The sequence below is a fragment of the Phalacrocorax aristotelis genome, chromosome 2 (genome assembly GCF_949628215.1).
Source record: "Phalacrocorax aristotelis chromosome 2, bGulAri2.1, whole genome shotgun sequence".
Taxonomy (NCBI): Eukaryota; Metazoa; Chordata; class Aves; order Suliformes; family Phalacrocoracidae; genus Phalacrocorax; species Phalacrocorax aristotelis.
The window spans coordinates 77,764,694-77,786,314 of record NC_134277.1 but is presented as its reverse complement, the minus strand read 5'-3'; the positions used below and the strand labels follow the sequence as shown (position 1 = coordinate 77,786,314).

The window sequence follows — 21,621 nt, the reverse complement described above, 5'->3', positions numbered from 1 at the left end:
GTGTTTTAGCAGTATTAGAATAATTCTCTTATTACAGGTAAATGTTACTGTAAGATTGATTTGGAAATGTGTATTTAAGATAATTGTGTTTTGGAGCTGGGGTACAAGCTAAGCTTCTTTTTTTCCCCCTCTTTCTCTCTCTCTCTCCCTCTCCCTCTATTTCTGCAAATCAGGATTCAACATTAATTCAGCCCAAATGAAACTGTTAGGATAAAACACCTCTGAGAAGCACTTTAAAATATAATTTCCTGCAAAATGAGTGTGTAAGTTTATTAAAAAAACCAAAGTGCTAATCAAAAGGTGAAAGAAATATGTTACGTGATTATGGAGGAAGAAAGAGGTTATTTAAGAAATAGCTGAAATGGCAGTTCTTTTTAAATTGTCGTGTGGATGCTTTTAAAATGCAATGACAATGGCAGCTATTCTTTAAGGGTTTTTCCTTACACTCTGCTCCTGAGCTGAGGGAAAAAGTGTTTGTAGAGCAAATCACTTTAAATACCAGGTAGATTTTTTTCCCTGCCTCTGGTTTAATTTTCTCAATTTATCCCTTTAACAATACTTAATAATAATTCTTATGGCCACCTACCTTGTCCACACTGAAAACAGCTGACAGGAAAAAAAAGTTTGGTCACTGACATCCCAGAAATTATTTCTCATTAGGTTAAGAACATGTTACAGAAGAAGAGTCATAATGTAAACTTAGAAAACAACAGACTCCTGCCCCACCTTGTTTTTAAATAAACTGTCGTGACTGAGCCAAAACTCATTGCATTGATTGAAAACGCTTTTGCTAGCTTTGCTGAATTTGGAGCCTATGCATTGTTTGTAGGGATTACAACCCTGCTGTTGTCATCTGCAACAAAAATGTAATAATTTACAAGGCTGTCAAAAATCAGCTTTCTTTTTGTTAATGGTGATTTCTGTGTGGGATGGTTAGAGAATAGTTTTTCTGGCTGACCAATGCTCTAGTTAGACAAGTTAAAAACTGAAGTTTAAAAACAAAAATTATGCCACCAGATAGTTAGAAAATACACGTGTAATTCCAGGAAAATTAGTTCTTATTGCAATTAGTGGCCATTGTGTTTGAGCATTAATAGCCTGGGGCAAACATAATAAACCAGTTCCTAACTGTTGGTAATGACAGATTTCTCAAGGATCAAGGATTATTACTTAATTAACAATAATTTGAAAGGGTGGCTCAGCAGAGATGAAGCATTCATTTATATGGCATATCTAAACAATACCAGATCAAAAGAACACATAGCCTACTAACATTTCTCTTGCTCCTTTGGCTTCATTTGTGTATGTCTGCCTGCCTGACTGCCTGCCTACATAAAATAGTATTTTTACATCCAAGCTGCGTTTTTTGTGGGTCCGTATAACTGTGACTGGTTCCCCCTTGGATACTTGCACATTGTTTTCTCGTCACATAGTGTCTTCTGGGTCTATGCAGACAATGATATTAATTAGAAATGCTAACTTGATCAGGAGAGTACCTCCCACGCCCACTTTTCCACCCCCTCCACACCAGACTGGGGCAACTGTTTCCCCAACACATGTATTATTCATTCCCAGCCACCTCAACATGAAATGTTTGCTATTGTTCCCACCATCCACCCATGTAGCTTATGTTCTCCCAGCATCCTTTCTAGTGAATGGCGTCTCTATACCTCACCTCATGGATTACTGGACCCATTCACACACTGGTGCATCAGTTGAGAAAGAGGCTAGGTCATCAGACAAAGAGAGTTCTGGTCGGTTTGGGACGATGTCTTCTTTTTCCCTGAAATTTACTGTATGCTATAATACAAACAAAACTTTTTCTTTAGAGCGGGTTGTGTTAAAAAGAGGACAGAGCTGCTGAAGTGCCTGTTGCACATACTACCCAGAAGCGCACAAGAGAAAAGCAGTGTGTAAACTGAGCTGCTGTAGCAAATGACAGGAGAACAGAGAAGTGCAAGCATAGTGAAAGGTATGTTGTAACACTGCTAATTTTTTTCTCAGTGGTATAAAGTATATTTTCTCTATTGCTTCTTGCTGAATACAGTGGATTGCTCAAAAACAGGAAAGATTTAGAAACCATTGTATTTTTGTGTTGGTAAGAAACTAATTAATATGCTCTGTTCTCTAAGATGTGGACAATCTGTCTAAAACATCGCTTCAGAAACAGGTAGCTGACTGTTGCCGTCATTGGTATCCATATAAAAGGCTCAGGAACAGTTCCATTATTTGCTCCTCAAGGACTGTTCAAGGAGATTGTAAGTTTAAACCCGTGCATTACTTGAGAATGACAGTGACATGGACATGTTATTCTTAAACAAGTTGTAAAACTCTTCTAATCAAAAAGTTGATTTTCAAAATAGGCATGAGGAACATGCGTTTCTATTTGTGCTTTCAGAAAATTCCTGTTCAAATTGCTAATCTGCCTGTCTTGACTGTCTAGTTGGAAGCTTGTATCTGTAAGTAGATTAGAATGGTACTTGTACAGAGCCCGGACTTGTACAACGGATCAAGATTGATTACAGTGACACAGAATTTCACTTTTATTTCAGTAGAATTTATAGATTTCTTTAGTTCGCACAACATCAAAGGTGTCCTTCTAAATAAATATCTGTGCAGTGCTCTGTCTTAAGGCATATCTTATTATGTAGAATATAATCAGATTGATATGGTGTTGCATCAGAAACAACACATGTTGTTTTGAAATGTGTCTTGTGGGAAAACAAAATGGGGGATATATAACAATATATGTATTTCTTTGAAGAGAAAGAAGAATTACAGTGAATGAAGCTCATGCTGATTAATAATGTTGGACAGACACTACGGCTTTTTTTCGAAATAGTGAATGAATGTTAAACCAGAAATCAAAAGTTTTATTGTCCTTGACATATTTCTTTCCAATTTGCTGTTCACATTTTTCTAGTTTATTCAGTTTTTCTTCATAGCAAAATGACTAAGAACTGCTGCTACAGAGCCCACCTCTGAAATTAATGGTGTGTGGGGATTGTCATTAGAGAAAAAATGCATTTTTTTAACAAAAGCTGCAGAGACAGGTGAATGCCTGTTAAAATCCTCTGCAAGTGGAGCAGTCCAGCTCCTGTGCACCGGGAAATGCTTGCTTTCCTCCTCCTGCCTGTGACACAACACGAGGAGCAGTGATTATTTTGCTGCTGTCAGGGCTGTCCCTCCAGTTTCCCAGCCAGCTACATTGCCCATGTGGTGGGGTGGCACTATCACAGGGGGGTGGTGAGACCTCCCTTGGCCAGAGCTGGTAAGGACTCGCAGCCCTTGGGGCAGCTACTGGAGAGGAAGGCTTTCCTCTGCCTGAATTTTAAGCATACAGACTCCTCAGAGTGCCCAGCTTCTGCCCAGGGCAGCCACAAGAGGGTCTTTCAGCTCCATTTCAGAATGTTTGGAGAAGGGGGTAACCCAGGCACCCACTGATTGTCCACAGCCGTTTGTAGGTGCTTCTCAAAGCTGGGGTCTCAGGTACTGGGTCTGCCAGCTGGGGCAGGTGGGAGATGCAGGTGGGCAGACCGAGTGTAGTGGGCAAACCGCAAGACAAGAGCAAGACCTTGTTCCAGCTTTGGCCGATGGCATGCGAGGCTGCCTCTGTGCAGAACCAAGACAGCCCAGCCCTCCACATCTCCATGTCACTCCAGCAGCCTGCAATGCTCTCCCTATATGAGTTTTGCAAGATACTTGTTCCCTATTTAAATCCTCCTAAAAAATACGGCTGTTTGCTGGGGCTTTCTGAGTCAGTCACATTCACTGGTTTATTACTCGACTTTCAATATCTAACTAGAAATTAGCAGCAACTGACTTTTATCAAATCTGATCATTTCTTCAGTGCATCTCAGACAGTGGACTTAAAGGTGGCTCATACTCCCCCTGCCTTAGACCTGTCCAAGTACTTATGGATGTGAGCTGCATGTGTGTTGGGTTTGCCCTTCTGGTATTATCAAATGATGCATATTCATGAGCATGTCATATCTTCTAGGGAAAATGGACACCATGCTTTCCATATGTGTCATATTATATTGCATTATATTATATCAATTTATAGTATATTATTTTACATTATATTATGGTATTTTATTTTAGGTCAGTGAAATACTGCTTAAGAAACCCAGTCCCCTCATATCACAGAAGTGGAGATCATTCTGACAATAAAAAGTAGAAAATTTCATTTAAACTGTATTTTGCTTATTATCATGTGATTGGCAGGAAAAATATTTCTTGAAGGAAAGATATTCTAGTGGCTGCTGAAGAGGTGATAGATTTTTGACAAGTAATACTATGAATTTATATTGCACTTCCAACCCAAGGAATGTCACAGTAATATAAGTAGTATCTGAATAAAATTTTAGTTTCTTCAGACATATTTTGTGCCTGCAGTTATTCATTGCTGTTAATGAGACAATTAATAGGCTAATGGGCACAAATGATATAATATAGGCTTTTAACTCTGCCATCTGAACGCCAAAGCTACATTTGTACCAACAAAGTATATAGTTAGGTGTTGTAATTCTTTTATGAGTCTTTTATGTGCCTCTGCAGAACAGCAGGTGATATCTTCATGGCTCTGCTCACCTGAATATTCTTACTGAAGTCAACTGGAAGGCGCAAATGAGCAAAGCAAGTTAAGATTAGCCCTGTGCAAAATCTGTACAAATCTAGAGATTAGGCCAGAATCTTTTTTGGGAAAATTTGGTCTTATGCACATCAAAACACTTTGTTTTACATTGAAACATGGCAAATCCAACATCAAATAATGTAGAGCATTGCTGTAAGACTGCATAGGCCAAAAGTGAGAGAATCAATGCCAGCTTTAAGTGGATTTAGACAAACAGAAAGGGAGTTTACAGGACATGAAAAATAACACTTCTACTCTCACAGTAAGTGTCGATCAATTTTTAAAAGGCAAAAATAGCTATGGTCTCTTTTGTATCTTAACAGACTAATGCAAAGAGGAGTGTCTTACTGTGCCCCATGATGTTGTACAGCAAGCTATGATGAAGTGACAGAATCACAGAATCACAGAATGGTAGGGGTTGGAAGGGACCTTTTGAGATCATCTCATCCAACCCCCCTGCTTGAGCAGGCACACCCAGAGCAGGGGGCACAGGAACTCATCCAGGTGGGTTTTGAATGTCTCCAGGGAAGGAGACTCCACAACCTCCCTGGGCAGCCTGTGCCACTGCTCTGGCACCCTCACTGGAAAGAAGTTTTTTCTCATATTGAGGTGGAACTTCCTGTGTTCCAACTTGTGCCCATCGCCCCTTGTCCTGTCATTGGGCACCACTGAGAAGAGCCTAGTCCCATCATCCTGACACCCACCCTTTAGATATTTATAGGTATTGATGAAACCCCCCCTCAGTCATCCCTTCTCCAGGCTGAACAAACCCAAGTCGCTCAGCCTTTCCTCACAAGGGAGATGCTCCAGCCCCCTGATCATCTTGGTAGCTCTCTGCTGGACTCACTCAAGCAGTTCCACGTCCTTCTTAAACTGGGGGGCCCAAAACTGGACACAGTACTCCAGATGTGGTCTCACCAGGGCGGAACAGAGGGTGAGGATAACCTCTCTCGACCTGCTGGCCACACTCCTTTTAGTGCATCCCAGGGTACCATTGGCCTTCTTGGCCATAAGGGCACGTTGCTGGCTCAGGGTCAATTTGTTGTCCACCAGGGTTCAAGCTTTGTTTTATTGAAAATATGTTGTACTTAATAGGAAGGATCAGTTAATTATTTTTGCTTGAATAAATAGATCGTGAACCTATACTCTGAGGCAGCAATCACTGAGAAAAGTGGGTAGGTAGTCCTTATCTTCTCATGTAGGAATTAGAAAGGTAATGGGGAATAATGGTCTTTTACAAAGCTGCAGGGAGTTTGGTCTAGTTAGCACTTTTGTGTGCTTAGACTTTAATAAAGTATCAATTAGCACATGCAGAAACAGAAGCACCTTCTGAATCAATAGAACATCATTTGATAGTAATTTTATGACGTAAGGTGACAGTTCAGTGTGGTTAGGGAGATTACAGAGTAGTTTGCACCACAGAAGTCCTTTTGCTGGGATCAAGGGTACAGCCTCCTGCTTGAAGGGATAATCTAAAATAACACCATTTAAGCATTCAAGGCTGTGGATCTGATTTACCTGTCATGAAATTATTGCTGTTAGAGAAGTGGGGACCTGCGAGGGCAATCAAAGTGCAGCTGGAGTGAATGCTTTATTCCCAGTTAGCCCCACAGTACGGCGATCACAGCCAAGCACCTTCTGATCATCTCCTTCCTGGAAAGACCAGTTTCTTATCATGATCAAGAAAAGCATGAAGTTTTTTCTTCATGTTTTTTTTCCTAATCATTATGAGAAGCACTGATCATTCTAGGGTTCGTTTGGTATGTTCACATAAGCTTAAAAATATGATCCATGTCTGATAAGGTCTCTCTACAACTTAGTAAAACTGACTGGTTTATTTGAATACTTGTATAACAGAGGCAATTCACAGCACGTGGGGATTCAGCCTAACAGAGGAAGAGAGGAAGAGGTTAAAAGACCCAAAGAAATGACAGAGGAAGACTAGACATAATGAGCACTCAAATCTTTTGTTTTACATTGTAAGATGTGATTTTATATGCATTTCAGGGTTGTAGAAATGTAGGACTTTTCTAAATTCCTTCTGTCTTTTGATTCTGATACAAGATCAGAGGTCACCTGAACAACTTCCAATGGACTAGTCTCTAGACTTTTCTTAAAAGCTAAAAATATTGAGATTTCACAGTTTCTATCAGTCATCTGTTCCAATACTTCACACACCTTATCATTAGAGGTTTGATTTGCTTGTAACCTAAATTCCTCTTGCTTCAAATTAGGTTTATTGCACCTTCACCTGTCCCTGGAAACTAAGAAGAAAAGTAGATCACCACTCTTCCTATTATACCTGTCAGTATATATTACACTTTTTAAAAGTCTGCTTTTATGCCCTCCCCCAAATCTCGTTTTTCCAGACTCAGAAAATACAATTTTTTTAACATTTTCACAAGTCCTGTTTTTCCAGACCTCTGCTCAAATTTCTTGCTGTCTTCCTGGAAGTAGTCTGGGAGTCTGTCCATATCTCCTTCAAGCTGTGATGCACTGCCTTTCTGTGCTGAGGATGCCAGCAGAAGTGCTTCACATATGTGACATGAGCAACTTGCCCAGCATCCTGTTGACACAGTACGGAGTGGCATTTTCCTCCTTTGCAACAACCCATGCATCAAAGTGTTGGCTCCTATTCAGTTTGTGGTCAGCTCCTTTCCTACAACGCTGACTCCTAGGCCATTATTCACCTCTCTATGCCTGGGCATTTGATTTTGCTATTTCCAAGGCTTGTGCTTTCCACTTGTCCTTATTGAATTTTCTGGTATTGATTTCCTACCATTTCTCCAATTTATCAAGATCATTTTGAATTCTAACCCCATCTTCCCAAGTGCTTACAACATCTCCCAGCCTGATGCCATCCTCACATTTTGTAACTGTACTGCATCATCCAAACTGTTAGCGTAAACATTGAATAGTACTGGTCATGAAGCAGAATACTGCAGGACCACTTGATGTTGACTCCCAGTTTGACACTGAGCTACTGACAGTAGTTCTTTGAGTTGTTTTCCAGTCTGTTGTACTGTCATTTCACCTGGACCATATTGCCCTATGTTGCCTTTCACAATGAGTTGTGGAGTTGTGTGAAACTTTTTACAAAGGTCAAGATGCACTGCATTTTTCTCACCTTGCATCTGCTAGGCCAGCTATCTTACCAAAGAGAGGAAAATCAGGCTGTTCTGTTGTCAGCTTGTTTTTCACAAATCCATGTTGGCTATTCCTTAGCACCTCATTGTCCCGTAGATGATGAAAAATTGTTTGTTCCAGTAACTTTCCACATATTGATGTTGGAATGAAGGCTCCATAATTCACCGGCTCCTCTTCCCCACTGGCCCCTCGCCCTTTAAATATAGGTATAATGGCTTTCCTCTGCCAGTCCTCTAGGAACTCACTCATCTTCTATAAGCTTGTGAAGATAATCAATAATGGTTTGGCTATTGCTTTAGCTGTTTTCTAAAGCACCTGAGGGTAAATTCTGTGCAGACCGTTTAATTTGGCAAGAGATTTCAAAAATGTAGGTTATACGGCTTGAGAGAAGACAGAACATAATATCTAAATATCCCATCAATTTTCACTGGCACTAGATCAGGCTTTTGGCTGAGATCAAGCTAAGCTGATTAAGTAAAAATGGATCCATCCTATTTCTTCATGCTTCTCCCTAATTTAAAAAGAAAAGATGTAGTAAAAGGCTGAAAATCTGTGAGAAATTGAAGGTGATATTTATACTGCTAGATTCTTTCAAGAGACAAAATGATTCTTCAGTCAGAAGGAAGAAATCAAAACTCATGCTTCAGTGCATAAACTGATCACAAGTGTCAGCAAGGAATTCTTCTCACCACTTCCAGCATCTCACAACAGCACAGTCTTTTTTTTTTATGATTAACTACAGATTATGTACCACATTATTGACCTCAACATTGAGCACTGGTGCTTATTCCCATGTTCTTTATTTTCCACTTCTCCTCCCCCTGCCTGAAACTTAAAATACAAAATATTGAATTAATCAGATGTGTCCCACAAAGAGAAAGAAACAAAATTACATCAAGGATGTTTTTTTCAGCTTAACCTGGAAGCAAAGTTTCCTTGAGCAGCCATCTTTCAGGCAATTTATTTAAGTTTACATGCACGTGTTTCAAGTCTCATACCTTTTCCCAGCAACCCATAGCTCTCAGAAAAATGCACTTTTTCTCCTTCTTTTACACCTTCTCTGGTTAGGATTGCACTTGTGTCAGACTAGAAGCCCACTCCATTTCCACTTGGGAAGTACTATCTTTCCAGCTTCTTGGTATAATCATCTTTGCTGCTATTAATCACAGCTATTCTGATGGCAAGTTCTTCATGTCAGAATTTCCTTCATTTCTGAACTATCATCTCCAAAGCATACTGAGAGGGAGTTTAACTCTTTGGAAGTACCTGTTATTGACAATTTCCAAAGACAAAAATCTCAACATTAGAGCAGTGATCTGGTCTGGCAGGGCAATCCTGATTTCTCGAAAAGGTGCAGTGCAGAACTTTCTAACAAAAATGCAGATCCACAAGTAAGAAAGAATAGATTTAGCAGGTACTTAAGAAAAATCTTTTTGCTGCAATGCACACACAGATGGCCTAACAGCAAAGCTGCAATCTCATTTGAGAAACTCTTCTGCAATGTATTTTAATTTGCTTTCCTTTAACCCCTCCTGCATTTTCTATATTTCCTTTCCCTCTTTTGATTGCATATTTGCAATTCAGTGTCTGAATTCTTGATAATTAAGACAGGATCTTCAAACTATTTGAGGGATTACATGAAGTCAAGACCAACAGTGGGAGAAATGGGCCTTGATGTCCTATGCAGTTGTTGTCAGTAGGGTCTTCCTGTGTTATGTGCTGTGGTCAGGGTCATTAATTCTCCGTACACTGGCTGATGTCTCCCTACCTATAGAGGAGGTATGCTTAGATATTAAAGAGGCCCCAAATGACCTCCTGGTGAGCAGCAGTTATGAACAGCAAATGGAAGCCATACCTTACTCTCAGATCCAGTCTCAGAGTTTGCACTGGTGCGCACCACTGGGTTACTAAGGTGGCTTCAGCAGTGGAGTGGTCCCTGGGATTTATATATATGGATAAAATTTTCCTATAAGGCTATTAACAAAGAAGAAGAGCAGAATTACAAAGCCTTGTTTATTATGGTTATGTCTTCTACCCATAACTCTTCCTTCATGCACGCAATAATTCCAGCTCCTTCCAGCTCCTTTAGCATACCAGTTAAAATATCTCAGTCACTACTCCTGAACCGCATGCAAGATGATCACTTGGCCAAAGAGACTGTATAACTGCCCATCCTTTCCTCAGTGGGGATATTAATCTGGGTCTCTCTTCCCTACTGCAACTGTTAATTCCCAGGGAGCAGATAGAAATACAGTAATCCTCGGGATCTCTGTCTTTCACAATATTAATGGAATATCAGGGCAATTATATCACTGCATAAACTCATTTCCTTGGGAAATCAGACTGAAAACAGCTGTGAAAAATCCTCCCCTGTGAAGGTGGACAGCAACCAGATGGCTCATAGCAGATAACGGAAGGATGGGAATTTTGGCTGAGAATACCTCAGATCTTACAAAAGCTGCTACTACATCAGCATTATATATTGAATACTAAGATAGATGCAGCACTGGATTTTGGAGTCTTCTCTGAAAGAGTCACCTGTAAAAACTGCCAAACTGAGAGTTTTCCAGCAAGATGAAACCTAAGAAGTCTTTTATATTCTAGTAAATGGTCGTTATTCTTAGCCCTTAAGTAATCCAGGCAGGGGAACTGCTTTGTCTAGAATACTCACCTTCTGAAATGGGAGGGGGCTGGGAAAGCTGAGAACATGTCCCAGCAGTGTATTATGAAGAAGATGGAAAATAGATAATGGAGTCCTCTTCATGACGGGTATTGTTAGCACATGTCACATTTATAGAGGAAAATTAGGTAATACGTCACATACACTCCCTGGGGAGACTGCAACAACTGAGTTTGAAGAACAAAATCTAGAGGCTGGCACGCAAAGCGTCTGAGGTTGTTTTTCAGGCTTTACAAACCTTATTACTGCTGTATTAGAACAGTTCTGGGACAAATTATGTCAGCACGTCTTTATTCCTTCTTACTTTACTCTTTTAGTTTGAAAGTGTCCTGTGAAGGCCAGGCACTCATATTCTGTATTTCTAGAAACACTTTGAAGCTAGGTGATAAGAACAAGGTAGACTCTAACAGTTCAGATACAGAAAGAGGCTGTAAGATTTCTGTTTCTTTTGCTAGTTTGATTTCATAGACAGCAGCTTGAAGTTGACTTGAAAATGTTTATCCTGTTGGTTAGTAGCATGTCTTCATGCTCAGACAAGGCAATCAGTGAGGTCAAGGCAAGGTACAGATGCCAGTGTTGTACAGCTGAATCAATGTCAGACTCAAGAAATATGAAATAGAGCAAAGATTTTCACCTCTTAAAGCACCTACAGCTATTTTGTAGGTTAAAGACAAGCCTTTCTCTGAATACAGACACAATTTTAACCAAAAAAAAAAAAAAGAAACCCTCCAGAAAAACCCCACAGAAAAAACCCACAGTGGGTGCATACAATTATTATGAGAGATGGTCAAATATTGTTTTCTGGTTGGAAAAAGATATTATGCATTCACTTCTTTGTCTTCAACAGCTGCTAATATGTCAAAATGCTGTATGAAATGCTAAGTTAAGCAGGAACAGATTCATAATGAAACTAGGAAGTTGTCTTCACTGGTGACAAAGCCCTTACCTATCATTATTTCTGATCTTCATAAATGGGAAGTATTACCGCTATCTGCTCCAGGCAGACAGCTGCTTCTCATATCTGCCTCCAGATAGGAGATAACACTTTTTCTGTATTTGGCGTTTATGGGGTATCAGAGAGTCTTATCGTCTTTCCAGCAGTGGTGGGATAAGAAACAGTCCAGTTTTCACTGCTACGTGGAAATATGTCATATTCTGGGGACTAGCATACCCAAAATGCCATGTTTAGTAGCTAAAGACCATGATTTGCTACCATAGCCACCACGCAGCACAGACAGGGACACCTCAGGTTCAAAATGCCTTCCAGGTGTGTGACAGGAATGAGTTTTATCCCATTGCAAGGGAATGGCAGATCAGGCAAGACATCTGCTCAGGACCCAGAAGTGAGGAGGGGCATGGGCAGAAGGAAGCAATGGAAAAATAGAGGGAAGGCATTCACACATTTTTCTCAAAAAGGATTGTAATAGTTGTGAGTAGGTCCTGTTCAGGGCATAAGTACTCCACTGTCTAGTGCAGCAGGCTGCATCCCTGAGCTTTATCCCTGCTCGCCTCTCAGCTTGCATTGCTTAGGAGGCCACAGCAGTATTCACCATCTCATCTTCTCATTACTTTCGCAGAAACCCTGGGTCCTCTGATAGGCACCAGCGCTTCACCCCACACCTGACACATCCTTTTTCTTTTTAAACTGTAGGAAATTTCACCCTTCCCACCCAGCCCTCTCATTCTTGGCAGGAAACTACAGATTTTTGCCTATGTTACTGAGAAGCCTTGAGCCAGGTCTGAGCAAAGGCTCCTGGTACAGCTGCAAAGCAAGCAAGAAAGGTTGCGTTGTGAGGGAGGGAAGGGATTTTATGTTTAAAAAGATACATGGTTGAGAGGGTTATTATCAGTCTCTACAACTACCTGAAAGGAGGTCATAGTGAGGTGGGTGTTGGTCTCTTCTTCCAAGCTACTAGGTGTAGAATGAGAGGAAATGGCTTCAAGCTGCATCAGGGGAGGCTTAGATCAGATATTAGGAAAAAATTCTTCACTGAAAGAGTGGTCAGGCATTGGAACAGGCTGCCCAGAGAGGTGGTGGTGTCATCATCCCTGGAGGTGTTCAAAAAACATGTAGATGTGGCACTTCAGGGCATGGTTTAGGAGACATGGTAGCATTGGGTTGACAGTTGGACTTGATGATCTTAGAGGTCTTTTCCAACCTTAATGACTCTATGATTCTATGATTACAGTTTACGTGAACATCAAGTCACAATTCAGAGTTACTTTTATAGCTTTTTTCTTAACACAGTGTCAAAAGTAGTCAGAAGACTGTGAGAATTAAAAGGTCTTTTTCCTTAATAACAAAAGCTTAATTAGTATGATTTTCATATGTATAATACATTTTTGCATACCCTTGATTGAATAGGGGTTGTTGTATCTGGCATTTATTTGGATTTTCCAATGTTTTGCAGTGTCTCCCTTAGTTCCTACTGAGGCTGACTTCAGCAGAGTGAGTTAGAACTGCGTGGAGCTTTTGAAACCCTTTTGTCCTTCTGTCCTGCTCTTTTACAGTAGCATTTACAGTACCCCACACTGAGTAATAGCTGGGGATCAGATCCTCCCCTGATGTAAGTTGTAGGCATAATTTTATTTGGAAATGTTTACTTTGTGATTGTGTTTCATTCTTTTTGATCTTTTTACGCATCTATAACCATAGGGCTGGGATTTATACGATGGGACTCCCTCTGTCATTTTGTGGGATTTTTTGCTCTGCAGGCACTCTGTAGCTTTGAAGGACTTCAGTATCTAAAGCATCTTCAGTAAAATGAGTTCACTGATGTGTCCCAGGAGAGATTGTTGACTGGTCTGTAGATGTAATTTTATGACAATGGTTTGTATTCTGAGTTAATGTTTATGCACCATATGGTATGTTGTCAAGTTTCATTGTATTTATGAAGATCTCAATAAAATGAAGTAAAAATAAAAATACATGTTCAGGCCCAGTCTATTTTCAAGAACAGTAACAAATGCCTCTAGATTTTTCCTTTTAACTTAAACATGCCCAGTAAGTATAACAATAGTTATATATATATATAGTTATATAGTTATTATAACAGTAAGACTGGCCTTGGCATACAAAGTTCTGGAAGTAGTACAAAAACATTTAGGTCTATATTCAGACATCCTGTTTAGATGTACCTAACTTAGGAACTGCAGCCTTAGAGTTGCAATGAGACCAGGATTGCATAAATTCCTTAAGAGATTTTAGATCCTGGCTCATTGGAGCCTCTGTCCCTGGAGGCTGGTGTTAGGGACATATTGTGGGTGGTCTGCCTCATGCAGAATATAGCCCACACTTTCTTGCAGGACTGGTGGTCCTGTGGGGTTATTGAAAAGGCATTTAACAACAAAGCTGTGAGCAACTAAGGGCACAGGAAACCTAAGAAGTAATCTGTGAAAACATAAAAGAATAATCCATTTAATGGGGGGTAAAAAACTGCACAATACTCACACTCCCACCTTAGGTTTAAAATATCACAAGAAATTCAGGGAAGAAAGTAAATAGCTCACTTGGAGAATTCTTTTCACTCAATTTTAATTTCTTCCTACTATGTTCGTTACTGAGTTGTTTAGTTTCTTTTGGCAAAATAGTGGGGGAAAACTCTTTAAATGTGTCATTAAACACAGAAATAGTTTTCCATTAACATTCCTAGTGCAGTGTATATGCTGATAAGAAACCTTTACGTATATATACATTAGAAATATCACATGTATTTGTGCATTTACATACAGAGAAAGTGGAAGAGGGAGTTTAAAAGTGATTGCCTCTTTCCTCCCCACTTTCTCAGTGTAATGTGTCTCCTGCAAATGAATTGCCTCTGCTCAGGCAACGTGCCTGCATGGGATCCGCTAAGGTCTGTAGTATTCTACGTGAGTGCTAGGTCCACACAGCAAAAATCCATTGGAAGGACCAGGCATAACAGATGTGAGCACGTAATTGATTTTATGAATGCAAATAGTCCACTGACTTTCTGGGAGACCACTTGTTCAACGTGACAAATACACTAAGCATGTGTATAAACCGTTTCAAATCTGAGCTTTTTGACTATAAAATCCTTGGCTTTTATGTAAATATGTATTAGGCACATTTCATTCCCAGTGGAACTCTCTGGATGCCCATATGGTCATCCATACTATTAGTATTTTTATCCTTTCTTTGGAAGCGCTGTTCTCTTCAGAATTAACAAGATAAATGGGTCACTTGTGAGAAATGCTAGAGGTTGGTTCTGGCAGATATTTCTTTTTCCCTTTCATCTTTGCCCAGAATTAGACATTCAATTAAGAATAGTTTAATTACAGTACAAATATGCATTGGGGTGTCTTTAAAATTGGAGCATGAAGAGTAGCTCTCACTTGGCATACATTTACTTTAATTCATAATATAAGTTAACAGATAAAGTTGTACTTGCAATGGTGGAAAGTGCATTATTGTGACTCTTTTGTGTAGAACAATTAGGAGGTTCCTTTGTACCATGCATAGACCACCAGTTGCACAGAGTTCAATCAGATCTTCACAGGTCTTTATGAAACCAAAAGCCATATTTGTAACTGCTGAGTGACACGAAAAAGGATTTTCAGCAATGTCTGCAAGGTAAGGACAGAGAAAGTAACCTAAACAACTGAGCTGTTAATCAAATATCACAAAATCAGGGGCAAGAAAGGCATTCACTTTGGGTCAGGGACCTAAACTGCACAGTTGCAGCTAAGCCTATTACAATCAGGTGTACTCAACTGTGGGTAATGAACTGGGTTCTGAAACATTTAAATTGTTCTTGAAAAATAAAATACCCTGTGCAGAAATCCCACAGGTTTTGGTCATGCAGTCTTCTTGGGCTCACTAATTTTTTGTGTGAGCAAGGAAAACACGATTTCCCTCCCTTTACTGCCTTCAAATCCTTTGCTCATTCCCATGCTGAGCCATGAAACGTGTTTTTGTAATGTATTTCATATGACAAGCTCATCAATTCCATCTTTGCAGATGTCCTTAAATTATTTTGGAGGGCTCCAAGAAACAATTTGCATTAAAGGTTCAGTTCTGCCTCACTCAGTCATGCCAACAAGAGCCTTCCTGTATGACTGGTCCCCCTGATCTCCCTGCGAGGAACTACCCAGCCTGAGGCAGAAGAACAGACTCTGCTTCAAAGCCTCTGTCATCCATCTGCAGCAAAAACTACTAAGGTCCACTTGAGGCTAGAGATGCCACCAAGCTAGTGTAGTCAAAACATATGGCTGTCATCCTACCCAACTGTTGTGTCTACAGTCTAAGTGACCCCATACTCATCAGTTACACTCAGCTGGTGAATAAGCCATCTGCATGAATCCTCTGAAAGACTCAATTATCCATGACCTTAACTGTAGCTCAGCCATCACTTGTGCTACCACACAATTCAAACAATTTTAAAAGGTACATGAGTGCCTTCTGCACTGCTGAGAAATACCTTGTTTGACCAGTAGGCCTTGCAGATCTAGAGGCCAATAGTAGACACCTGGGTTGATGAAGCTGCAGGAAAGGAGCCCCAGAGATATCAGCAGCACCACAGGCCAGAAGTTAACAAAGGTGGTTTTCGTTCTTTTAATACCAGCTGAGGACCTGAGACAGAAAAAATCCAACTTTGTTCTCCTTCAGCCTCAGAGACAGAAGAACTATTCTTGATTAAAAACTGTTATTAATAGTAGTAATTTTCCTTTAGGCAAAAAGGAAAATGTGACAAGTTTGAGCCTGCTTGCTCAAAGTTTTTGAAAGGTGTGAGACACCAGAAATCCTAATATTAACATAAAAAATAATTGTGTGCCACCTTACCACTAGTGCTTTCTTCCATTCCAACAAAACTATATGACCATGTCACCGTGGGCTGGCATTAAATGGAGAAATTACCGGTAGTCAGGGAAGGAACATCCTTTTACAAGACTTGACTTTACTTAATGGCAAGTTTCCTGATAGTTGCTAAACCCCAAAATGAGATTGCATTGGGAATAGGAAATGCTCTTAGGGATGTTTCTCCTGGGGGCCACTGACTTACACACTCTTTTCAAGAAAGGTTCCTCATGGAACTGCACTGCAATGCCTAGTGACACTCAAATGACAAAGCTGTTATCTGAGATAGCCTGAAGCATGTATGTTCCTACTCTTGACCCTTATTTCACTGTTTCTACTTATTTTGCTTTCTGCTGATATAATGCACATGTGCAGAAACAACATCCTGATGATGCAATTTCTTTTGCTATTGCCTCGCTACAGGTATAGTGGTAACTCTGCACGTTTATTTAACCATATCTTGATACTACTTTGCCTGAGTGCTGTTGATCCTTGTTGGGTGGACTTAGTTGCAGGAAACATCTGGCACCATTAGTTTTGAATTCATGGTTTGGAAGTTCACCTACAAACACAATTCTCATTGCCGCAAGAATTGGTCCATTGTGTTGTATCACTTCGTTTGTCACGTGGACAGAAATGTAACTGACTTGTACAGTAGATGGAATTTCTTAAAGTAAAAACTCCAGGTTAGACCTTAGCAGCCACATGCCTCTGCTTTCCCTTCCCATTGGATGGCAGAGGCAGTGCTGGGTTCCCTCAAGTCATGTTGAGGGCTGGTGGAGGGCCCTTCCCCACATTTACTCACCAGCAAAACACGGGTTGTCAATAAAGTCCCCCTGACTTTGGTGAGAAAAACTTGCTGTTGAAAACAGAATCATAGAATAGTTTGGGTTGGAAGGGACCTTTAAAGGTCAGCTAGTCCACCCCCCCTACAATGAGCAGGGACATCTTCAACTAGATCTGGCTGCTCAGAGCCCTGTCAGCCAGACCTTGAATGTTTCCAGAGATGGGCATCTACCACCTGTCTGGGCAGTCTGTTCCAGTGCCTCACCACCCTCACAGTGAAGAATTTCTTCCTTATGTCCAGTCTAAATCTACCCTCTTTCAGTTTAAAGCCATTACCCCTTGTACTATCACTACATACATGCCCTTGTAAAAAGTCCCTCTCCAGCTTTCTTGAAGGTTGCCTTCAGGTACTGAAAGGATGCTCTAAGGTCTCCCCAGAGTCTTCTCTTATCCAGGCTGAACAATCCCAACTCTCTCAGCCTGTCTTCACAAGAGACATGTTCCATCCCTCGGATCATTTTTGTGGCCCTCCTCTAGACCCATTCCAACAGGTCTACGTCTTTCCTGTACTGAGGACTCCAGAGCTGGACGCAGCGCTCCAGGTGGGGTCTCATCAGAGCAGAGCAGAGAGGCAGAATCACATCCCTCGACCTGCTGGCCACGCTGCTTTTGATGCAGCCCAGGATACAGTTGGCCTTCTGGGCTGCGAGAGCACACATTGCTGGCTCACATCCAGCACAAGATGGACATACCTTGTCTGAAGAGGACTTCAGTATTCTTCCCCCAGTGTAAATGTATATTGGCTACTGGGAGCCAATAAGGACTCATGGGAGCACACACAGCTCTTGGACTTCTTTGACTGTGGGTGTCGAGCAAGCTGAGCCTCATCCCTGCTTCTTACAAACAGCTGCCAGCTTCTTCATGAAGTGACAGGCACGCAGAGATTGCTGTGGTCCTTCTGGGCTTATACTGCTTAGATAAACCCCTATTCTTTGGCTTTGCAGACAATAAGCCCTAGTACATTACACAACCAATGTCTAAACAAACAGCAGTTCTGTACATTGCTCTGCTTAGAAGAGACTCACCATGTTCTATGCTTACAGTTTGTCCTTTCTTTGTTGTATCTATTGAACCTTAGGTTCTAAACTTTTCAGTGTAAAGGACCTGCTAGTTTCTTGCTATACTTCGCAAGCGTATAGACTAGCAGTACTGTGTAGCCATATTTCTTCTGAGCTTTATACTTGGAAACATTATTTTGTGTAGAAATTAGTCTAAGATAGACAGTTATTTCGTCTTTACTTCCCCTGTGGCCATCTATTTCAGACTTAAGCTGCCTTTTTTCAGATTTCAGCCAGCTTTTGGATTAAGTTCTGAATTTCTGTTTCAGTAGATTTCTAAGTGTACCTAGTCCTCCAGTTGTACCAGCTTGGATGCTGGGGAATTTTCAAACACTCTCTTCTTCTCTGTTGAAAACATTGCATTGTCTCAGTTTTCACTTCAAAATATTATCATGGAACTCTAAAATATATTATTTTGAAATCTTTCAAGAATTTCAATTAGAAATATTTGACAGACATCTGGTACATTTTATTTCTACAGAATAAAACAATTAATTACACCCAAAAACTTATGCATAGATCAGCAGTAAAATGAAGTGTGAACTACTTGCTTAAGCCTCAGAGCCCCATATGCCTTTCCTAATGAGTCTGGTTTTCCTGAAAAGAGAAAGAGTTCTTGAAAAGAACAGCAAAAATACTAGGCCCACAGAGGATGTATGGAGTGTTTTGACAGAGTAACTTGAGTGCAGCACCACATCATTAAACTCAGAACAGCAAAAATACTAGGCCCACAGAGGATGTATGGAGTGTTTTGACAGAGTAACTTGAGTGCAGCACCACATCATTAAACTCAGCAAAACTGTGAAAGAAGTCCTTGCTACAATCCATAGTGATTGAGTGAGGACACCAACCAAACTGACTTCGTGACAACAAAAGACCCTAGACTGATGAGAAAGTGTCCTTTGATAGAGGTCAGCTTACTCTGCCTAAATGGGTCTTTCATGCTTGTTGAGTAAAAAAAGCATTAGCTTGACTTGCTTGGACATATCACACAATAGCATGTGACCGTCAGCACTGTGAAACCTTTTGTGGGTTATAAAATTATTAACTGACCATTCAAATTCTAGAAATGTTGCATTTGTAGCAGCAATGAGCTCCTCAGAGAGGAGGCGGCAGAGTATGAAACCTGAATTCAAGCAACAGGGAGGTTGAAAGAATAATTAAAATTAGAAATAACTTGGAGGTGCTAGAAATTATGTTCAAGGTTTGTGATATAGCAGTAATATCTGTATGTATGTAGACATGTGTTCGTGCATATGTGTGTAATGACAATGACAGTTCCCAAACAGAAGGAGAAAGACAGTGCTAAAAAAGTATTCACCAGCTATTATAATTTTCCAGACTGAATGGTTTTTAAATATTCTCTGAGGACTTCTGGTCATAAATATTTCTAAAGAGTATGCACTTAATTCCTGCCAATCAATGCCATAAAGCAACACTACAGCTAAGTTAGCAAAGTAGAGAACTCTTGATTATTGACTAAACCCTGACAATTCTTGTATCTAAGGCTCCAGTTCTGTGGCTTATACGGTAATAGTATTCCTAGTTTCAGAAGGGGTGCATCCTGGTATTATATTTTTATATAGAAGACTAAATATTTTATAGCATATTTGTCTATTGAGGAAACTCTTTTACCTTGGGGAAGAAAACATCCTCCTATGAATTTCCTTTAACTTTACAGGAGACTGCCATTCTCAGAACCAGGATCTCTCTTGGACATTTCAAAGGACTACACACAGGACCTACTTTCTTCTCAAGACACCTAAGATACTGTGTTTTGACTTTTAAGGCAGCCCTAGTATACTGATGTGGACTTCAGGTAGAATGAGCAATGCAAAGAACTTGCTTGGACTTGGCATCTCCTTGTATTTTTGGGGACTGATGGACCTTACCACAACTGTGCTGTCAGGAAGTGCAAGGCCCCTCACTGACAGGCAAGAAGACAACTTGTCAGACAAGCTGCACCAGCGTATGAAGCGGAGCTGGGTGTGGAACCAGTTCTTTGTTCTGGAGGAGTACACAGGAACTGACCCCCTCTATGTTGGGAAGGTAAGACCTGCACCAGGAGGATATCTGGCAGAGCGTATACATCTGTGTATCTGCAGACCGAGGTGAAATATGGGAAGTTTCCCTAAATGCCTTTACCTTCTTTCTGGCAGTGAATTTATCCACATTAATTTCAATTCTGCTCCCAAGAGCTTTTGACCAGTGCCACTTTCATTTGCAAAGAATTTCTGTTTCAAGGGGCTGTCAATATATTTGCCTATTTCAGAGAGATCTGCTGCACCAATCATCATCTGTAATTGAGGTAGTGTTAGAAAATCTGCAGTGATCTTTCCAGGGACTCGTACAATGTCAAGGCAAAGCAAGGTTATATTGACATATGAGGATTAAGAAAGAAAGGAAGAGTTTGTCATCATGGTTCTGTCTGTGGTGAAGTCAGCTAGAAACTGAAATTCACAATCAAATTAAATAGCAAGTTTCTCTTGAAAACTGACAATTTTTGTTTTCTGAAAATCTCTAGGGTCAGAGTATCTTCTTTCTTACCACAGTTTGACTGCAGGTTAATCTTGTGGAGTACAGAGAACTTGCTCCAGATCTAGAAGGGTAGAGAGACAGCTCATTAAATCCAAGGGTCCTAGTTTTGGATCCCTTATACCCCAAGAACCTACAGATGAGCACAGATAAGTGTAAAATGATCCCTAAGCTCGTCTCATCTACTTGGTAGTATTTTGCATTCACTTTCCTGTAGCTTCTTGAGGAACAAGCTGATGGAAATCAGACCAGTGGTGTCTGTCATCATGATCTGCTTCACTATAACCATCCTCATTTTTCTGTTTTCTGACTGTTTTTAAAGACTCTGAATTCTTTAAAGTATTGGCCCTGTTATTCAAAGGGTTATGGTCAACACCAAGTTTGATCCTAGTTTACATCAAGGTGACAGATCTGGAAAAAGTGGGGAGGGGGAGAGTTAGTATGCTTAAGTGCTTGAACAATACAAATAAGGTTTTACGTGCCTAGAATATCAGATAACTGCATGATGAGTACAGACTACATATAGGTAGATATGAAAAATTAAGAACTATGAAAGGATGTCAGAAAACAATACCTTCAGATTTCATTGCTTAGTTTTATATGATTAAGGCTTCTTCTTTCCTTCCAAGCTATCCATCTGCAGAAAGAAAAAAAAAATAGAATCACGTATCCAGAGGCCCATTTTGGACTTGTATTTATCATTCTACAACTCCATAGAGCTAAACTGTGCCCTCAGTCACACCAGTATAAATCAAAATGAGTCCACAGGCTTCAAAAGACCTCCTCCTGATTTACCCCTGTGTGAGTGACAGCAAGATGTACTCTCCTTCCTCCCACAGCAATGGCATTACTAGTGATTGCTGCCAAATGAGACCTCATTAGTCTTCATTCATCTCTGCACCTA

General features: G+C 40.4%; 1 protein-coding gene across 2 annotated transcripts in view; it reads left to right on the top strand.

Annotated features, from left to right (window-relative positions):
• The window catches only part of CDH20 (cadherin 20), a 118,973-nt gene that overhangs the window by 61,412 nt on the left and 35,940 nt on the right, over positions 1-21,621 (top strand). The window contains exons 2-3 of one of the 2 annotated variants that reach the window (XM_075084215.1): positions 1,830-1,972; positions 19,864-20,231. In XM_075084215.1, the coding sequence (XP_074940316.1) occupies positions 19,989-20,231 (243 nt within the window). In that variant the 5' untranslated portion in view covers positions 1,830-1,972; positions 19,864-19,988. The remainder of the gene's footprint in view (positions 1-1,829; positions 1,973-19,863; positions 20,232-21,621) is intronic. The other variant, XM_075084216.1, reaches the window with a different exon arrangement.